Source organism: Arachis stenosperma, chromosome 4, assembly GCF_014773155.1.
Source record: "Arachis stenosperma cultivar V10309 chromosome 4, arast.V10309.gnm1.PFL2, whole genome shotgun sequence".
NCBI lineage: Eukaryota > Viridiplantae > Streptophyta > Magnoliopsida > Fabales > Fabaceae > Arachis > Arachis stenosperma.
Window position 1 is genome coordinate 121,238,994 of NC_080380.1, and position 17,490 is coordinate 121,256,483.

At 36.2% G+C, this 17,490-nt stretch overlaps 2 protein-coding genes and 1 non-coding gene across 3 annotated transcripts; 1 reads left to right on the plus strand and 2 right to left on the minus strand.

Annotated features, from left to right (window-relative positions):
- Positions 1-470: 470 nt before the first annotated feature.
- Positions 471-3,485, minus strand: LOC130974090 (adenylosuccinate synthetase 2, chloroplastic-like). Its single transcript, XM_057898843.1, has 4 exons — positions 3,093-3,485; positions 1,645-2,337; positions 1,188-1,499; positions 471-1,000 (listed from the first exon to the last, which is right to left on the minus strand). The coding sequence occupies exons 1-4, from the start codon at positions 3,375-3,377 to the stop codon at positions 830-832; spliced, it is 1,461 nt and encodes a 486-aa protein (XP_057754826.1). The 5' UTR covers positions 3,378-3,485; the 3' UTR covers positions 471-829.
- Positions 3,486-3,495: 10 nt separating this feature from the next.
- On the plus strand, positions 3,496-7,221 carry LOC130975399 (uncharacterized). Its single transcript, XM_057900200.1, has 5 exons — positions 3,496-3,504; positions 3,811-4,246; positions 6,005-6,243; positions 6,340-6,446; positions 6,731-7,221. Exons 1-5 carry the CDS (start codon positions 3,496-3,498, stop codon positions 6,855-6,857), a joined length of 918 nt encoding a protein of 305 aa, XP_057756183.1. The 3' UTR covers positions 6,858-7,221.
- Positions 7,222-16,158: 8,937 nt separating this feature from the next.
- Positions 16,159-16,266, minus strand: LOC130978181 (small nucleolar RNA R71). The gene has a single exon (XR_009085838.1). It is a non-coding gene; the product is annotated as a small nucleolar RNA R71 (small nucleolar RNA).
- Positions 16,267-17,490: the final 1,224 nt, after the last annotated feature.

Below are 17,490 nucleotides of genomic sequence, written 5' to 3' on the forward strand. Positions count from 1 at the left end.
TCTTAAGTTTTATTTTGTTTTAATTTTGTTCAAAAAAATTTTAATTTGCATCAAATATATCTGTGAAGGTTAATTTTTCAAAAAATTTAAAACCAATTCAACAACAATTTCATAAAAATAACTCTCATCACAAGCAAATTAAGCATAATATCATGCATTATTGTTAGATTGGTTTTAAATTTTTTAAAAATTTAACTGTCAACAATATATTTGATGCAAATCAAAATCTTCGAGAACAAAATTGAAACAAAATAAGACTTAAAAGTATTTTTAAAACTTTTACCAAATTTTAGAGACAAAAAATATACTTCACCCTTTCAAGGAATTTAAATTTTTCGTTCCTCACTCCTAAAATTGAAACAAGTGAAACCAGTGGTAAGTGATAACTGATAACCGAAAACACACCAGATGTAACAAGATCACAACACTGAAACTATGGAGAACCTATCGAGAATGAAAAGTCCCTGGTGTTGTTAAAAGTACAACATTATTTCTGCTAGATGAATCATAGGCAAGGACAAATATTATTCGGTTATTCCCATATAGCTAAATTCATATACTACTTTAACTACTCAGCATTCCTGCAAGAACTGCAAAATTATACGGTAAATCCCCCATATCAAATTACTGCAGAAATCTAACAATACCACTGCTTATAGATAACAGAATAATACATCAATTAGGCAAATCCTCACTAGTCACTATGAATATGTTTCATCCCAAACCTCCAAAAGTTGGAGGGAATAAGTTACTTCTTCCACAAAAAAACCTCAATTTGCCTTTAGAAGCATGAAAGCACAACTGTGACATCTGAGGAATGAGTAATAGATCACTTGAATATGAGGGCGTCGCGTCCTGGCCCAACACCAATGTAGTGAATGGGGACACCAACAAGTTCTTCTATCCTTTCCACATACTGCTGGGCAACCTTCGGAAGGTCAGAATATTTTCTGATCTTAGAGATGTCAGATTTCCATCCAGCAAGTGTTTCATAGTCCACCTGCAACATTAAGATAAATAATTATAAGAAAATACATTTCAAATTCCAAGGCAATAATAAACCACATCTATCGTTCATGAACCTTACAACTTCACATTAAGAGTTGTGTTAGTTTATAAATAATAACATGAAACAAAAGAAAACAGGAATGTGCAGCCATAGAGGAACAAAGATAGATGAAGTCTACCTCCAATTGCTCAAGAAGACGAAGATCTGAAGGGAATGATTTGACTGGTGTACCATCAGCATGTTTATAAGAGACTCCTAACTTTATCTCATCAAGATCTGATAAAACATCTAGCTTAGTGAGATTCAACGATGAAAAACCATTGATCTGGCAGGAGTATTTCAGCGCAACTACATCAAGCCAACCACATCGTCGAGGACGACCAGTAGTTGTACCAAACTCTTGCCCAGCAAATCTAAGGAGATCACCCCCTGGACCCAAAATTTCTGTTGGAAAGGGACCAGAACCAACTCTTGTAGTGTACGCTTTCACCTGCAAATTTCAAAATAAAACTTAAAGAAACCATTCCACAGGTGTCGATTAAGCTTAAATTGCAACATTAAGTGCGCTTGTTTGAACTTAAAAAAGAGGTGTTTTGTAATGTAATAACTTCAACATAAGATAAACATCCACATACCACTCCTATTAAGTCACCAACAACTCTTGGAGCAATACCAAGACCAGTGCATATCCCACCAGCTGACGGGCTAGACGACGTAACAAATGGATAAGTTCCAAAATCAATGTCCAACATGGTTGCTTGACCTCCTTCAACCAAAATCTTCTTCTTTTGTGTTATAGCATCATTCATGACATGCACAGTATCTGCAATAAATGGTTCCAGCCTCTCAGCATATCTCTTGTACTTTTCTACTTCTTCCTTGAGCATTTCTGGACCATACTTAAAATCTTTGAACCTTGATGCTGCATCTGATAACACAAGATCAAGCTTCTGCGGGAAAGTATCCATGTGCCTCAAATCACTTACCCTAATACCATTACGGTTAGCCTTGCTAGCGTAGCATGGCCCAATGCCTCTCTTGGTCGTGCCAATGAAAGATTTAGCAAGTTCGGCTTCCCTTAACCCATCAACTTCTTGGTGGAAATCAAACAACAAGTGAGCACGATCAGATATCAAAATCCTCCCCTGGCAAGAGACCCCACTCGATTCAAGGCCATCAATTTCCTTAAAGAGCCCCGGAAGATGCACCACAACTCCATTCCCAATAACACAAAGGGTATCCTCGTTAAGAATACCAGAAGGAACAAGATGAAGAGCAAACTTCTTTCCTTCTGCATTGTAAATGGTATGCCCAGCATTAGCTCCACCCTGATAAAACATAATCACAAATTATCAGAGCAATATAACAAAAATATTTGGAAGGCAATAGAAAATCAGCCCAAAATTATCTTATTTTGCATCTCTTAATTTATTGCTAGAATAATTGAATAATATTAGATGTAATTATAGATGTTACATGCATAAAATATACATGTTAAATTAAATAAGGTAATTTTGGTTATTATCTCCGCAAAATAATAGTGATTAGCAACACCTAGTGAGACCAAATATTACAACAGACCATCAAAATTCAACAGGGTAGCTTCTACTGAGCAAGCATGCAAAACAACAAAAGTGTTCATTCACTCTCCTTATCTTACCAACCAAATTTACAGAAACTTAAATCATTTCAAAAGTTTTAGGCAACGCAATGATTCATTCAGTTCTATTTAGCTAGCAAGTGGGTTTATCAAGCAGAAACAGCTTCAATTACACAGCTTCGATTACACTGTCGCAACAACCACCAGAACAGAGCAAAATCAACCACACAATAATTTAACAACTATCTTTGCACCGAGTGAAACGATTCCACCACCAAAAACCAAAATAAACAAACAAAACACTTTTTAAGAGAAAAAAAGAACACTATTTTTTCATTTAGAATATCCAACACCACCAATACAACTTCAGCATATATCAATTTCACCGAGTTTCCAGAATTATTCACGATTTGTGTGATAGCGAAGAGGGATAAAAAGGGAAGAAGGAAGGAACTTTGAGAGGAATAAGAGAGGGAGTAGTACCTGACAACGAGCAACGACCTCGAAGTGTTGAGCTAAGATGTCGACGAGCTTGCCTTTGCCCTCATCGCCCCATTGGCAACCCAAGACGCCAGAGACCTGACTGAGAGACCCGATTCGACCGTCGGAGGATTGGGCGGTGGCGAGCTTGGGCGGAAGAGAAGGAGGGGCTACGGACTTGGATGAGCATACGACGACGTTTCGAGATGTGCAACGGAGAAAGGAGAATGAAGGGCGTTGAGGGTTGAAGAGCGTGTGGGAATCCAGTGTAAGGTGTGAGATGTTCATTGCGTGATGATCGTGGTGGTGGCGGGCAAGAAAAAAGCGAGTGAGTGAGAGACGAGAGGAGGAGGCTGCGTTGTGTTGATGTTTTTACTTGGATTCCTTTTCCACTCTCTGCACGTAAATGTCACGGGTTAATAACTTTAGAATTTAATTTTCTAGTTTTACTAAATAAAATTAAGGTGTTTGTTATGATAAATTCATACGTACCGATACGTTTAAAATATGGACAAAAAATAATAAGACATGTGGAATTTATTTTCTACGTCAGCATTTAATTTTTTTTTAAATATATAATATATCATCACTTTTACTAAAACAACCTTTTAATTAAATAAAGATAAAAAATATTTATTTATTTAATTTTATAAAAAGACTTAAACATCTTTCCTTTATTTGATTAGACAAAAATACCCTTTAAATACCCCTATCTTAACAGCTTCTCCCCAAATCAAAAAAGGAAGTTGAAACAGAAACCCTAGCTTCTCCACCACCGCAGCAAAGACTGCCGCCGTCCGTCACTCTCAGGCACTACCATCGTCGTCTGGTCGTCCGTGCTTCTTCCTCCTTCAAGAATCGCAGCTTCTTCTTCCTCGACCTCGGCGCGTCAGTTTCTGGTATTCATCTGCTCCATCGCGCTCCTGCCGCCATCCGTCGGGCGCTCAGTCACCATCGTCTTCGTCTGGTCGTCGCAGATTCTTCCAACCCACCACCGTCTTCTGAGTTGTGTTCATCGCCTGGCTTCTATCTCCGTCACGATTCTGCCCCCTCTCTTCGCAGACTGCTCAGAAGAAAAACCCATCTCCATTCTAGTTTCCTTCCTTCGAGTTCAGAGAGCAGAAGCTCAACCAAGAAAAAAACCTTAGACTTCGACGGTCAGTTCACTGCTAACTTCTTCTGCGTTTTTTATTTATGTCATTTTCAATGATTATTTGATTACTGAATATTTGAATGTTTTGTGTTTTAACTTTTATTGAATGATTATTTGATTACTAATGAGCTCTAGTTCTGCTGTGTTGCTATTTTTGTGTGTTGCTGTGTTGCTTTTTTATGTGTTCTTTATTTTTTATTGACATGCATCTGAGTGATATCACCACTCTAACTTAACTACTAAGTATTGTAGTACTTGATTTTAGTTATGATTTTTAAATTTCTTGATTCTTGGTTGGCATATTTTCTGCAATTCTCTAATATTCTCTTGGTTGCTATTCTTGATTCTTGATTATTGTTATGATTTTTTAATGCTTCTATTTTTTCCTGTTCTGTACTTGACTTGATTCTGTTCTTTGATTTTTGATTCTTGATTCTTGATTTTTCACTGCATCTATTATGATTCACCATAGCACGCTATTTGATGTTATTTCATATACGAGTGTTTCATTTATATCATAATTAGTAATACAATTCTAAATCTTTGAAGTTTGGCTAATTATAATTCATAGACCATGTTACAAATCATTTTTATAAAACTCAGAAGAAAATTGAAAAGCTGCATGCCTATTGAAAGTTGAAACCAAATTAATAGTACTGTTTTAACTCTTTCCTAGTAATCAATAGCAGAAATAGGCATTTGGTTTAAATATGCATGTAATGTTACAAAGAATTTGATCCTTGTTACTTATCTAGCTTAAATTTGTATTGTTTTTACCTTCTTGACTAAACAGATTTTTGTCTCTCGTAATGACTTTTAGTTTATCACTGTAAAATTGATGAGCAAATTAGAGAGTTTTAAGGAACTAAGACAGCGATGAAAGAAGGAAATACTTGCTATTTAATTCTTTGTTGATTGTCATTATCAATCTTATATTTGGTTTAATATTTCTTCAATGTCATTATCACATGTTCTCTTAGGTTTTGAGTGGATGTGATTTTGGGTTTTACTTATTTGTTATCTCTCTGCTTTGGTCTTTAGATTTCAGTGGATATGCTTATATTCAGTTGCATAAAAAGATAATATGTTGTTGCTTACCAACTTTTATTGATGGCAGAAACTAGGAGAGCTTATTTATTTATTTGTTTATTCATTTAATTTTTGTTCCTTTGCTCATTTTGTTTTCATTCATTTAAGTTTAAATTTCGAGGGAGCTAATGAAGGTTTCCTAAATATACTCCATTTTGGTCAAATTTGGATCTCTTTTGGTTTGAATCTAGTTAGGCCACTTTCGGCATCTCATTACCGATTTAGCATACAACTGGAACTAACTTTTACTAGGCAGTATTGTATACCCTTAACATAAGTGTTCGAAAATTCTCTAGGTTTATTCATTTATTTTTAGCTCAACTTTTTCTTTAATAAACCGGATATTCTGGTCCTGGTTGTTATTATTTTGGCTAACGTTGATTGAAGATTTGGTTTCCTTTTATTATTCTCATTATGCAAGTGGGATGTAGTTTTGAATTTTTTGCAATGATTTTGTACATAGTGATAGTTGAAGGGAAGAATTATTTTTTTTCCCTCATAAGATGAGGCAAGTTGTTTCATATATAGAATCTGGTCAATTGAAGCTTAAAATTATGTTCAATAATTATTCTGTCTTGTTGCATCCAAAAGTTATACTCTTATTTGTAAATATGTAAATGTCTTAATTGTTTATTTATTTAATATTATATGACATTATGTTGATCACTTGCAGATTCTGAAGAGAAGCCAACATATGTTAGGTTTCTTGTATCAAACTCTGCAGCTGGTTCTGTTATTGGAAAGGGTGGTTCAACCATCACTGATTTTCAGTCACAATCTGGGGCACGAATCCAGTTATCACACAACCATGAATTCTTTCCTGGGACTACTGATAGGATTATCATGGTATCTGGTGGAATAAATGAAATCCTAAGAGCTGTTGAACTTATTCTGTCTAAGTTGCTCAGTGAGGTAATTTATGATGTCAATTTGATTGGTAATGAAGAAAATGAAAACATGTATTACAATTTCCTATTTTCCTGAAAGTTATTTACCTTGTGTCATTAGCTTCAAAGTGAGGATGAAAATGATGCTGAGCCAAAAACAAAAGTGAGACTCATCGTTCCAAATGGTTCTTGTGGTGATATAATTGGCAAGGGAGGTGCTACCATTAGGTATTATTGCTTTTCCTCATTAAGTTATCTATTTACAATTTTTTGAAATATGTACAGATAAAAGTAGTTGTTGATACTATCATACTACTATGTCTTAATTTATGATTCTGGGTGTATTGTGATTTCATGTGGTTCTTTGGTGTTCCAACTTTTATTTCCCCTTGCTCCCCCTAAATTATGTCAGAAAAGAGAGGGTTCTTAATTGTAGGACCCTTTCTCTTTGTTTTTAAATTACACATAATTGGTGATGAAAGCTTAGAGCATAAATTCTTGCCTTTGGTCAGGTCATTCATTGAAGAATCTCAGGCTGGAATTAAGATATCTCCTCAGGATAATAATTATTACGGACTGAATGATAGGCTAGTGACACTGGCAGGAACTCTTGATGATAACAAATGCTTCAATACGTGATGTACAGTTAGATTCTGCTCATGTTCAGCTTTCTAATTCTAGTGATGCTCAGACTTTACTTGAAAAGGAAGAAGAAAATACTAATTCTAATATCCTTCCTACAAGTGTTGATAGAACTGAAGTATCACCATCACAAGGTGAGTATGAAGATCTTGAAAGGGTGCTATCTCGAGATCTTTCAGGCCTAGATTTGTCTGACCAAAACAATGAAGTTACTGATGAAAATAGTTTTTACTTTTAACCCAAGCCAATTGACTGGAAAAACTATGCCCCTTGCTCGACTTATGTTCATGGTTTTTGATTGTATTGGCTGATATTGATCTATACAAAGTTATTCTTTTTCTTTCACTTTTCAGTTTTTGACTAGATAATTAATAAAAAAAATGACATTCTGCAAAGATGTTGAATGATTGCAATTCAAAATAGTGTTAATTGAACTGCAATTATCATATAACCATTTAAGTATCTAAATCATTGCTGATAAATTAACAGAGAATACCATAACAAATTTTGGTTATGACAATCATTCACTGTGGGGTGGCTATAAAAGCCTAAACATAAAAGCAACTCTAGGAAGGCAAGAAATGATTATCAATGGTTAAAGAAATTGAATCATGCATGACCTGATTTGAAATAATTAACACTACTTTATGAAGGATATGACCTCAAAAGTTCCACTTCATGTCAAGGAATGGCAAATAACAAAGAAAAAAGAATTTAACTTTCTTGGCCAAAGATATACCAAAGCAGTGTAACCTTTATTTCTGGTACAAACAAAAGAAAGAAAAGCAAAGCCATTAAACCAAACCATTCTGCCACTTGGAAAGCAATTTGGAAGTAGCACATTGGGAGTTCTGTGTTTGATTTGCCGCAAAAGAAGACAAAAATTATGATTTGATTGTGTTTTGAGTATGCTTTTAGGTATTAGAGCATGATTAGTGAAGGCCAAGAAGATTAAGTAGCTTTTTGATTATTTTACAAGAAATTTTGTATACTATAATCTAAAGCATGATATCAGAGCTTCTCTAGTTCTAAACTTTATGCCTACCTATCTAGAAAGAACTCAACACTACATAATTTCATAAGAATCAAGAAAACAATTTTTACATGAACATGAACATGAATATTTTGTATAATCTTTAATATATGCTATTTGATTTACAATGTTATATAGATATTTATGAATATTCACTTGGAATTAATTAGTTAATTAATTTAAAAAGAATTACTCTAAAAGATTATTAAGGAGATTTAATTATTAAAATATTGATTCTTAACTATTTTTTTATTTATTTTTTATAATTTTTATCTTAAAAATTTTTATTTTTTCTAAAATTTTGGTAATTTTTATTATTTATTTATTACTTTATGATCCTTTGTCTTTTTTTCTCGTTAGGTAAAGATTATAAAAATAAAAAAATAAATAAAAATAAATAAATAATTAATAAAAATTACTAAAATTTTAAGAGAAATAAAATTTATCAACATAAAAATTATAAAAAATAATTAAAGATATATTTATCTCCTTACAAAAAGATTTGATTTGTTTTGTTAAATATTATAAAAAGATTTGATTCGTTTTCTTAAATATTATAAAAATATTTGGTCCTTCTTAATAATTTTAGTATTAAAGGTCCTTTTTAATAATTAAATCTTTCTAACGGTCTGATGAGTTTGGAAAACTCTAAACTAATATTTGTGATGACTAAACATTATTAATATAATTAATTGCAAAATTAATTTTGGATTTAATATTAATTAAATTAATTTTGTAATGCAGGTTTTATTTGGGCCAGAATGAATATTATTGATGCAGGCCCAAGTGAATGCTTTCTTATGTGATCAATGCTTGATCCATAAATTACCAGGAAAGCAAATGCTTTTAGTGGGCCAAAATTTCAATAGCCCAATGTGTTCTATACATACTATGATCCAAAAGGAAAATGATTATGGGCCAAATTGAAACCTATAGCTACCAAGCCCAATATTGATGAATGTTTCCATGCACTATTCGAATCCATGAAGCAAAGGAAATAACTAAATGCTTCCAACGGATTCCACTTCATTATTTTGAAGGATTTCAAATGTAATTAATGCATTGGAAACATAAGAAAGAGAGAGAAGATTGATTTGATGGCTATTACGATGATACACGCTACTCTAAGCTAGGGAAGTGGAACTTTAATTTCATTGTGCCATTACCCATTAGTTTGAGTTCAAATTTCTCTCTCTTCTCTCTCTCACATTTGCTTATCTCTTCGGTTAATACACAGGAAACCATGGAAGCTACATGGTGCTATCTAAAGGAAAGAAAAGCAAGGTTGAAGACCATCAAGTTGATGGCATGAAAAAGAAAAAGAAAAGTATGCTGTGGCTAAGATCTGCATCACTTATGGTAAGATTTTGTGATGAGATCCTGGCTTCTTCATGCTCAAAAAAAGAAAGAAGAAGATTCGGCCAGCAGAAAGATCTTGGAGGCATGGCTTGTCTTTGATTCTGATCAACCACCACAGGGAGTAGCTAGAGTGGCGAAGTGATGGTTGAAGGCAGAGATTGAAGCAGATGAAGTCATCATCATCATGAAGCATCAAGGGCCAGAAATCCATCTTGGAGAGGAAGCCAAGGATGGAGCGCTCGGATTGATGAAGAGTGGTGACCAAGGAAGGACTAGAGGTATTTGCATGTTGGTTTTTGCATGAGTTACCTCTTCTCTCTGTGTGGCCGAACCGGTTTTTGTTGAAGGAAAGGAAGCTGAGCTCGGGTTTGTGTGTCAAACCGTGAAGGCTTCACTTCTCTATAAAAGAGGTGAACAGTCATGGTTTGATTCAAGGAGTAAGATTTGAGAGTGCAAGGCACAGTGTTCTCAGAGCTACCTAAGCTAGCAGTTCTCTTCTCCTTCAATGTTTTCTGTTTTGTATTTTTCTGTTTAATTTTGTCATGTCTTGAGTCTCATGGAAAAAGGCAAACAGTGAGGTTTGTAAGAAAAAGCCATAGAGCGGAAAAAGGCAGAGAGTGCAAAATTAAAAGAAAAAGCCATAGATGTCTTAGAGTTCCTTTGTACATCTGTGTTGTGTTTCATGATTCTGTGGGAATCCCCTTGTAAGTTGGGTTAGCACTTTACAAGTTGTAATCTGGATGATTATAGAGAAATTCCATCATTGTTGTGATGGAGACTGGATGTAGGCTGCACTGCACTTAGCAGCTGAACCAGGATATATCTGGGTGTTATCTTCTCTCTCTCTCTCCTACTTCAATTCTGTATTTATTGTTCAAGATGCAACATCAAAAATGTCTCATGCCAAGTGACGAGACAAAATGAAAATGTCTCTTGACTAGGGACGAGATAAAACATAAAAGTCTCATCTAAAGTCCAGCAAGTGTCAGCAAGCAAAAAGTGGCTAAGATTCAACCCCCCCTTCTCTTAGCCACTGAAACCATCAATTGGTATCAGAGCTTGGTCTCAAAGAGATCAAGCTTTGCAGCTTGGAGTAAAGATCCTAATGGCGGAAAACAGTGGCGCAAATGTGGTGTCTTATAATCTGACCGAAGGACAATCAAGCAACAGACCTCCTCTTTTCAATGGGAAAAATTATACCTATTGGAAGGAGAGGATGAAGATATTTGTACAAGCTGTAGATTACAGACTTTGGAAGATCATCTTGGAAGGTCCTAAATTTCCTACTACCACAAATGCTCAAGGAGTAACCTCTCTTAAACCAGAAGCAAGCTGGACCGAGGAAGATAGGAAGAAGGTGGAATTAAATGCCAAGGCAACCAATCTGCTCAATTGTGTTATCAGCTTTGAGGAGTACCGACGAGTATCACGATGCACAACGGCAAAGGAAATCTGGGACAAGTTGCAAATCACTCATGAAGGAACTACCATTGTAAAAAAGACTCGGACAGACATGTTAAACAGGGAATATGAAATGTTTACAATGAAGGAAGGAGAGACCATCGATGAACTGTTTGAACGGTTCAATGCTATTACTATTGGCTTAGATGCTCTTGGAATCACACATTCAGAATCTGTGCTAGTGAGAAGAGTGTTGAGGTGTCTCACAAAAGAGTGGGAAACAAAAGCCCTAATTATTTCTGATAGTAGTAACTTAGATTCCATGACACTTGATGATTTGAGAGGAAACTTACTTGCTTTTGAAAACTCCTATTTGAAAAAGGATTCAAAAAAGAAAGGAATTGCATTTACTTCTGTGACTAACCCTCTGGATGATGAATCCAGTGATAACTCTTCTGAAAATGAGTTTGTGTTGTTTGCAAAAAAATTCAGGAAAATGGCAAAGCTCAAAGGCAAAGGCGGCAGCTCAAGAAGGACAAGAAAGGATCTTAGCAAGGTAACCTGTTTCAACTGCAAGGAAATGGGGCACTTCAAATCTGACTGTCCCAAGTTGAAGAAGGAAGAAAAGCCAAGAAAAGGAAAGAAGAAAGGACTAATGGCTTCATGGGAAGAGTTGGAAAATGACTCAGATGATGATGATGAAAAATCAGAAACCAAGTCCCAACAGTGCCTTATGGCAGATCATGTAACTCAGGTAGTCTTTCATAACCCTAACACTGAAGATCTTCATCTTATGATAGACCACCTTTCTGAAAAAATAAGATGCTTTTTGCTGGAAAATCAAGAACTCGAACAACAAGTCACCATTCTTCAAGCTGAAAACAGTTTTCTAAAAGAAAAAGTGAGAGAGGCCGAAACTGTTTGTGATCTTGTTGAAGAGAATAAGCAGTTAAGAGCCCAAATTAAAAGTTGTGAAAGTGACCATTCAGTTCTTGCATATGTGAATTGTTTTAAGCAAAATGAAGAGTTGCTTAAAGAGGTTAACAGACTTAAAGAAGACTTAGCCAAGTTCACCCAAAGTTCTGAAAATTTAAATCAAATCTTGGCTAGTCAGAAACCTCTTTATGATAAAGCTGGTTTGGGCTTTTATAAATCTGAAAAATCACATTTTGAAAACATTGCTTCATCTTCAAATGATGCAAAGTATCAAGACCCAACTTGTTTTAACAAAACAGCAACTCCAAGATTTTGTAGACTATGCAATCGGAATGGACACTTTCCCATCCAATGTTTCTTTGGTGAAAGAATGATTGGTGACAAAGTTTGTAAAGTTGTTTTTGATTACAATGGCTTAGGACATAGAAGATGGTTTAACGTTAAAGGATCCAAAAGGATTTGGATACCTAAGGGTTCTTAAGCATTGTTTTGCAGGTGTGCCTAGCATCCAAAAGAAAAGAGAACACATGGTACATGGATAGCGGATGCTCTAGGCATATGACCGGAAAGACAGCCTTCTTCATAAAGCTTGATGAATATGATGGAGGATTTGTCACATTCGGTGATGATGCAAAAGGAAAAATAGTTGCTGTTGGGAAAGTGGGTAAAAATCTCTCATCTTGTATAAATGATGTCCTTCTTGTACATGGTTTGAAACATAACTTGCTTAGTGTTAGTTGATGAGCGGATAATTTATATACTTTTTGGCATTGTTTTTAGTATGTTTTTGTTATGATTTAGTTAGTTTTTATTATATTTTTATTAGTTTTTAATTAAAATTCACTTTTCTGGACTTTACTATGAGTTTGTGTGTTTTTCTGTGATTTCAGGTATTTTCTGGCTGAAATTGAGGGACCTGAGCAAAAATCTGATCCAGAGACTCAAAAGGACTGCAGATGCTGTTGGACTCTGACCTCCCTGCACTCGAAGTGGATTTTCTGGAGCTACAGAAGCCCAATTGGCGCGCTCTTAACGGCGTTGGAAAGTAGACATCCTGGGCTTTCCAGCAATATATAATAGTCCATACTTTGCCCAAGATTTGATGGCCCAAACCGGCGTTCAAAGTCACCTCAAGAAATTCCAGCGTTAAACGCCGGAACTGGCACCTAATTGGGAGTTAAACGCCCAAACTGGCACTAAAGCTGGCGTTTAACTCCAAGGAGAGTCTCTACACGAAAAAGCTTCATTGCTCAGCCCAAGCACACACCAAGTGGGCCCGAAAGTGGATTTTTATGTCATTTACTCATCTATGTACTAGTTATCTATAAGTAGGACCTTTTACTATTGTATTTGAGAGACTTTTGGTAGCTATCTCTGTTTTATGCTATCTTAGACCTTTGGGAGGCTGGCCATTCGGCCATGCCTAGACCCTGTTCTTATGTATTTTCAACGGTGGAGTTTCTACACACCATAGATTAAGGTGTGGAGCTCTGCTGTACCTCGAGTATTAATGCAATTACTATTGTTCTTCCATTCAATTCCACTTGTTCTTTGTCCAAGATATCACTTGTTCTTCAACTTGATGAAGGTGATGATTGACGCCCATCACCATTCTCACTCATGAACAAGGTGACTGACAACCATTCTTGTTCTACAAGCATCTGAGGCTCAGTGAATATCTCTTGGATTCTTTAATCGGAATCTTCGTGGTATAGGCAGGACTTGATGGCAGCATTCAAGAGAATCCGGAAGGTCTAACCTTGTCTGTGGTATTCTGAGTAGGATTCAATGATTGAATGACTGTGACGTGCTTCAAACCTGTAACCTACTGGGCGTTAGTGACAGACGCAAAAGAGGGATTCTATTCCGGTAGGGGAGGGAACCAAACCGGTGATTGGCAGTACTGTGACAGAGTGCGTGCATTAGCTTTCACTGCGAGGATGGGAGGTAGCTGCTGACAACAGTGAAACCCTACACGAGCTTGCCATGGAAAGGAGTAAGAAGGATTGGATGAAGGCAGTAGGAAAGCAGAGAGACGGAAGGGAAGGCATCTTCATACGCTTGTCTGAAGCTCTTACACCAATGATATGCATAAGTATCACTATCTTTATCTTTTATATTATTTTCGTTTATCATCATATATGTTTGAGTTTGCCTGACTAAGATTTACAAGATGACCATAGCTTGCTTCAATGCTAACAATCTCCGTGGGATCGACCCTTACTCACGTAAGGTATTACTTGGACGACCCAGTGCACTTGCTGGTTAGTTGTGCGAAGTTGTGTAATGCCATGGAATTGAACCACCAAGTTTTTGGAGTTCATGACCAGGGATTATGAGAGTTGTGAAAAGTATTGTTCACAATTTCGCGCCACCAAGTTTTTGGCGCCGTTGCCGGGGATTGTTCAAGTTTTGAGCAAGCTTTTGGTAACAATGCCTGGGATTGTTCTAGTTTGGACAACTGACGGTTCATCTTGTTGCTTAGATTAGGTATTTATTTTTTTTCAAAATTCTTGAAGATGAATTCTAGAGTTTCATGATGATTTGTTGAAATCTGGCTGGCTGAGAAGCCATGTCTAATCTGATTGGACCGAGGTTTCAACTTATCACCACAAGAGCTTGTTGATTTTCATCAATTTTGCTTTTGGAGCAGTGATCTGCTAAGGCTTGGCTGACCTTTGGTCATGTCTAGTGTTTTGGACCGAAGCTTTCTTTGAAAGCTTGGCTGGCTGTGAAGCCATGTCTAATTCCTGGACCGGAGTCTTAGACTAGCATTGCACTGATTCCTGGAATTCTCATTAAGAATTTTGATACCTTTTTCCACTTAATTTTCGAAAAACACAAAAAAAAATTTACAAATTCATAAAAACCAAAAATATTTGATGTTTCTTGCTTGAGTCTAGAGTCTCATCTTAAGTTTGGTGTCAAATGCATGTTTTTGTTACATTTTTCGAATCCATGCATATATTTCTTTGTTTTGATCTTTGAATTCTTTTGGCTTGAGTATTTATGTGTCTCATATAGTGTCAGTAGTACACAAACTGCTAAGTTTGGTGTCTTGCATGCATTGTTATTTGATTCTTGTTGCATTTTGATTATTAAAAATCCAAAAAATATTTTTAATTTGTGTCTTTTCAAGTCAATAATACAAAGAATTGAAGATTCAGAACATACTGCAGAGGAATTATACAGAAAAAGCTGAGCATTCAAAAATGCCCAGTGAAGAAGGCAGACTGGCGTTTAAACGCCAGCCAGGGTACCTGGTTGGGCGTTTAACGCCCAAAAAGGTAGCATTTTGGGCGTTAAACGCCAGAATGTATACCATTCTGGGCGTTTAACGCCAGGATGGTGCTAGGGGGAAGATTTTGTTTTCAAATCAATTTTTTTTTTCAAGTTTTCAAAGTTTTTCAAAACCAAATCTTTTTCAAATCATATCTTTTCAGTCAAATATTTTCAAAATCAATTTCTTTCCTTTTTCAAAGATACTTACTAACAATTAAAGATTTGATTGAACATTTTTTGCCTTTTCTATTAAGGAAGGTTTTATGTTTGAATCATATCTTTTCTTGTTAGGCAAGTCATCAATTTTTTTTTTAAAATCACATCTTTTCAAATTGTTTTCAAATCATATCTGTTAAAATTGTTTTCAAATCATATCTTTTCAATCACATTTTTTTTTTAAACCATAACTTTTCAATCAAATCTTTTTGATTTCTAATTTCAAAATCTTTTTCAAAAATCACTTGATTTCTTTTCCACTTTCAATTTTCGAAAATTATCAATCAAATTTTCAAAATGTTTTCAAAATCTTTTAATTGAATTTTCGAAAATTCTCTTCCCTCCTTCCCACATCCTTCTATTTATGGAGTACCACTCCTTCTAAATGCACAATTCGAACCTTATCTAATTAAAGTTCGAATTCTTCTTCTCCTTCTTCTGACTATTTCTCTTTTCCTCTGACACTTCAAGGAATCTCTATACTGTGACATAGAGGATTCCACATTTTCTTTTTCTCTCCTCTTTCATATGAGCAGGAGCAGAGACAAAGGCATTCTTGTTGAAGCTGATCCTGAACCTGAAAGGACCTTGAAGAGAAAGCTAAGAGAAGCCAAAGCACAACTCTCTTTAGAGGACCTGACCGAATTCTTCAAGGAAGAAGAACACATGGCAGCCGAAAACAACAACAATGCCAACAATGCAAGGAAGGTGCTGGGTGACTTCACTGCACCTACTCCTGATTTCTATAGGAGAAGCATCTCTATCCCTGCCATTGGAGCAAACAACTTTGAGCTTAAGCCTCAATTAGTTTCTCTAATGCAATAGAATTGCAAGTTCCATGGACTTCCAATGGAAGATCCTCATCAGTTCTTAGCTGAATTCTTGCAAATCTGTGACATAGTCAAGACTAATGGGGTTAACCCTGAGGTCTACAGACTGATGCTATTCCCTTTTGCTGTAAGAGACAGAGCTAGAATATGGTTGGATTCTCAACCTAAAGAAAGCCTGGACTCTTGGGAAAAGCTAGTCAATGCCTTCTTGGCAAAGTTCTTTCCACCACAAAGATGGAGTAAGCTTAGAGTGGAAGTCCAAACCTTCAGACAGAAGGATGGAGAATCCCTCTATGAAGCTTGGGAAAGATACAAACAATTAATCAGAAGATGTCCCTCAGACATGCTTTCTGAATGGAGCATCATAGGTATTTTTTATGATGGTCTCTCTGAACTATCCAAGATGCCTTTGGATAGCTCTGCTGGAGGATCTCTTCATCTGAAGAAGACGCCTACAGAAGCTCAAGAATTGATTGAAATGGTTGCAAATAACCAATTCATGTACACTTCTGAAAGGAATCCTGTGAATCATGGGACTAGTCAGAAGAAAGGAGTTCTTGAGATTGACACTCTGAATGCCATACTGGCTCAGAACAAGATATTGACTCAACAAGTCAACTTGATTTCTCAAAGTCTGTCTGGAATGCAAAATACACCAAACAGTACTAAGGATGCTTCATCTGAGGAAGAAGCTTATGATCCTGAGAACCCTTCCATGGAAGAGGTGAATTACCTAGGAGAACCCTATGGAAACACCTATAATTCTTCATGGAGAAATCACCCAAATCTCTCATGGAAGACTCAAGAGAGACCTCAACAAGGTTTCAATAACAATAATGGTGGAAGAAACAGGTTTAGCAATGGCAAGCCTTTTCCATCATCTTCTCAGCAACAGACAGAGAGTTCTAAGCAGAGTACTTCTGACTTAGCAACAATGGTCTCTGATCTAATCAAAACCACTCAAAGTTTCATGAATGAAACAAGGTCCTCCATTAGAAATTTGGAAGGACAAGTGGGACAGCTGAGCAAGAAAATTACTGAACTCCCTCCTAGTACTCTCCCAAGTAATACAGAAGAAAATCCAAAAGGAGAGTGCAAAGCCATAAACATGGCCGAATATGGAGAGGAAAGAGAGGAGGAGGACGCCACTGAGGAAGACCTCAGTGGGCGTGTACCAATCTCCTCTGAGTTCCTCAATGAGGAACAATGGGAATCTGAGGCTCAAAATGAGACCATAGAGATTCCATTGGACTTACTTCTGCCATTCATGAGCTCTGATGAGTATTCTTCCTCTGAAGAGGATGAGTATGTCACTGAAGAGCAAGTTGCTAAATACCTTGGAGCAATCATGAAACTAAATGACAAGTTATTTGGAAATGAGACTTGGGAGGATGAACCTCCCTTGCTCACCAAAGAACTGGATGACTTGTCTAGGCAGAAACTGCCTCAAAAGAGGCAGGATCCTGGGAAGTTTTCTATACCTTGTACCATAGGCACCATAACCTTCAAGAAGGCCTTGTGTGACTTAGGGTCAAGTGTAAACCTCATGCCCCTCTCTGTAATGGAGAAATTA

Coding starts and splice junctions, on each gene's coding strand:
- LOC130974090 (XM_057898843.1), bottom strand. CDS start 3,377: ATGAACATCTCACACCTTACACTGGATTCCCACACGCTCTTCAACCCT. Junction 1,500..1,644: donor TTGGTGACTTAATAGGAGTG/GTATGTGGATGT, acceptor TGAAATTTGCAG/GTGAAAGCGTACACTACAAG. Junction 1,001..1,187: donor GTCTTCTTGAGCAATTGGAG/GTAGACTTCATC, acceptor TTAATGTTGCAG/GTGGACTATGAAACACTTGC.
- LOC130975399 (XM_057900200.1), top strand. Junction 4,247..6,004: donor AAAAACCTTAGACTTCGACG/GTCAGTTCACTG, acceptor GATCACTTGCAG/ATTCTGAAGAGAAGCCAACA. Junction 6,244..6,339: donor TGTCTAAGTTGCTCAGTGAG/GTAATTTATGAT, acceptor TTGTGTCATTAG/CTTCAAAGTGAGGATGAAAA.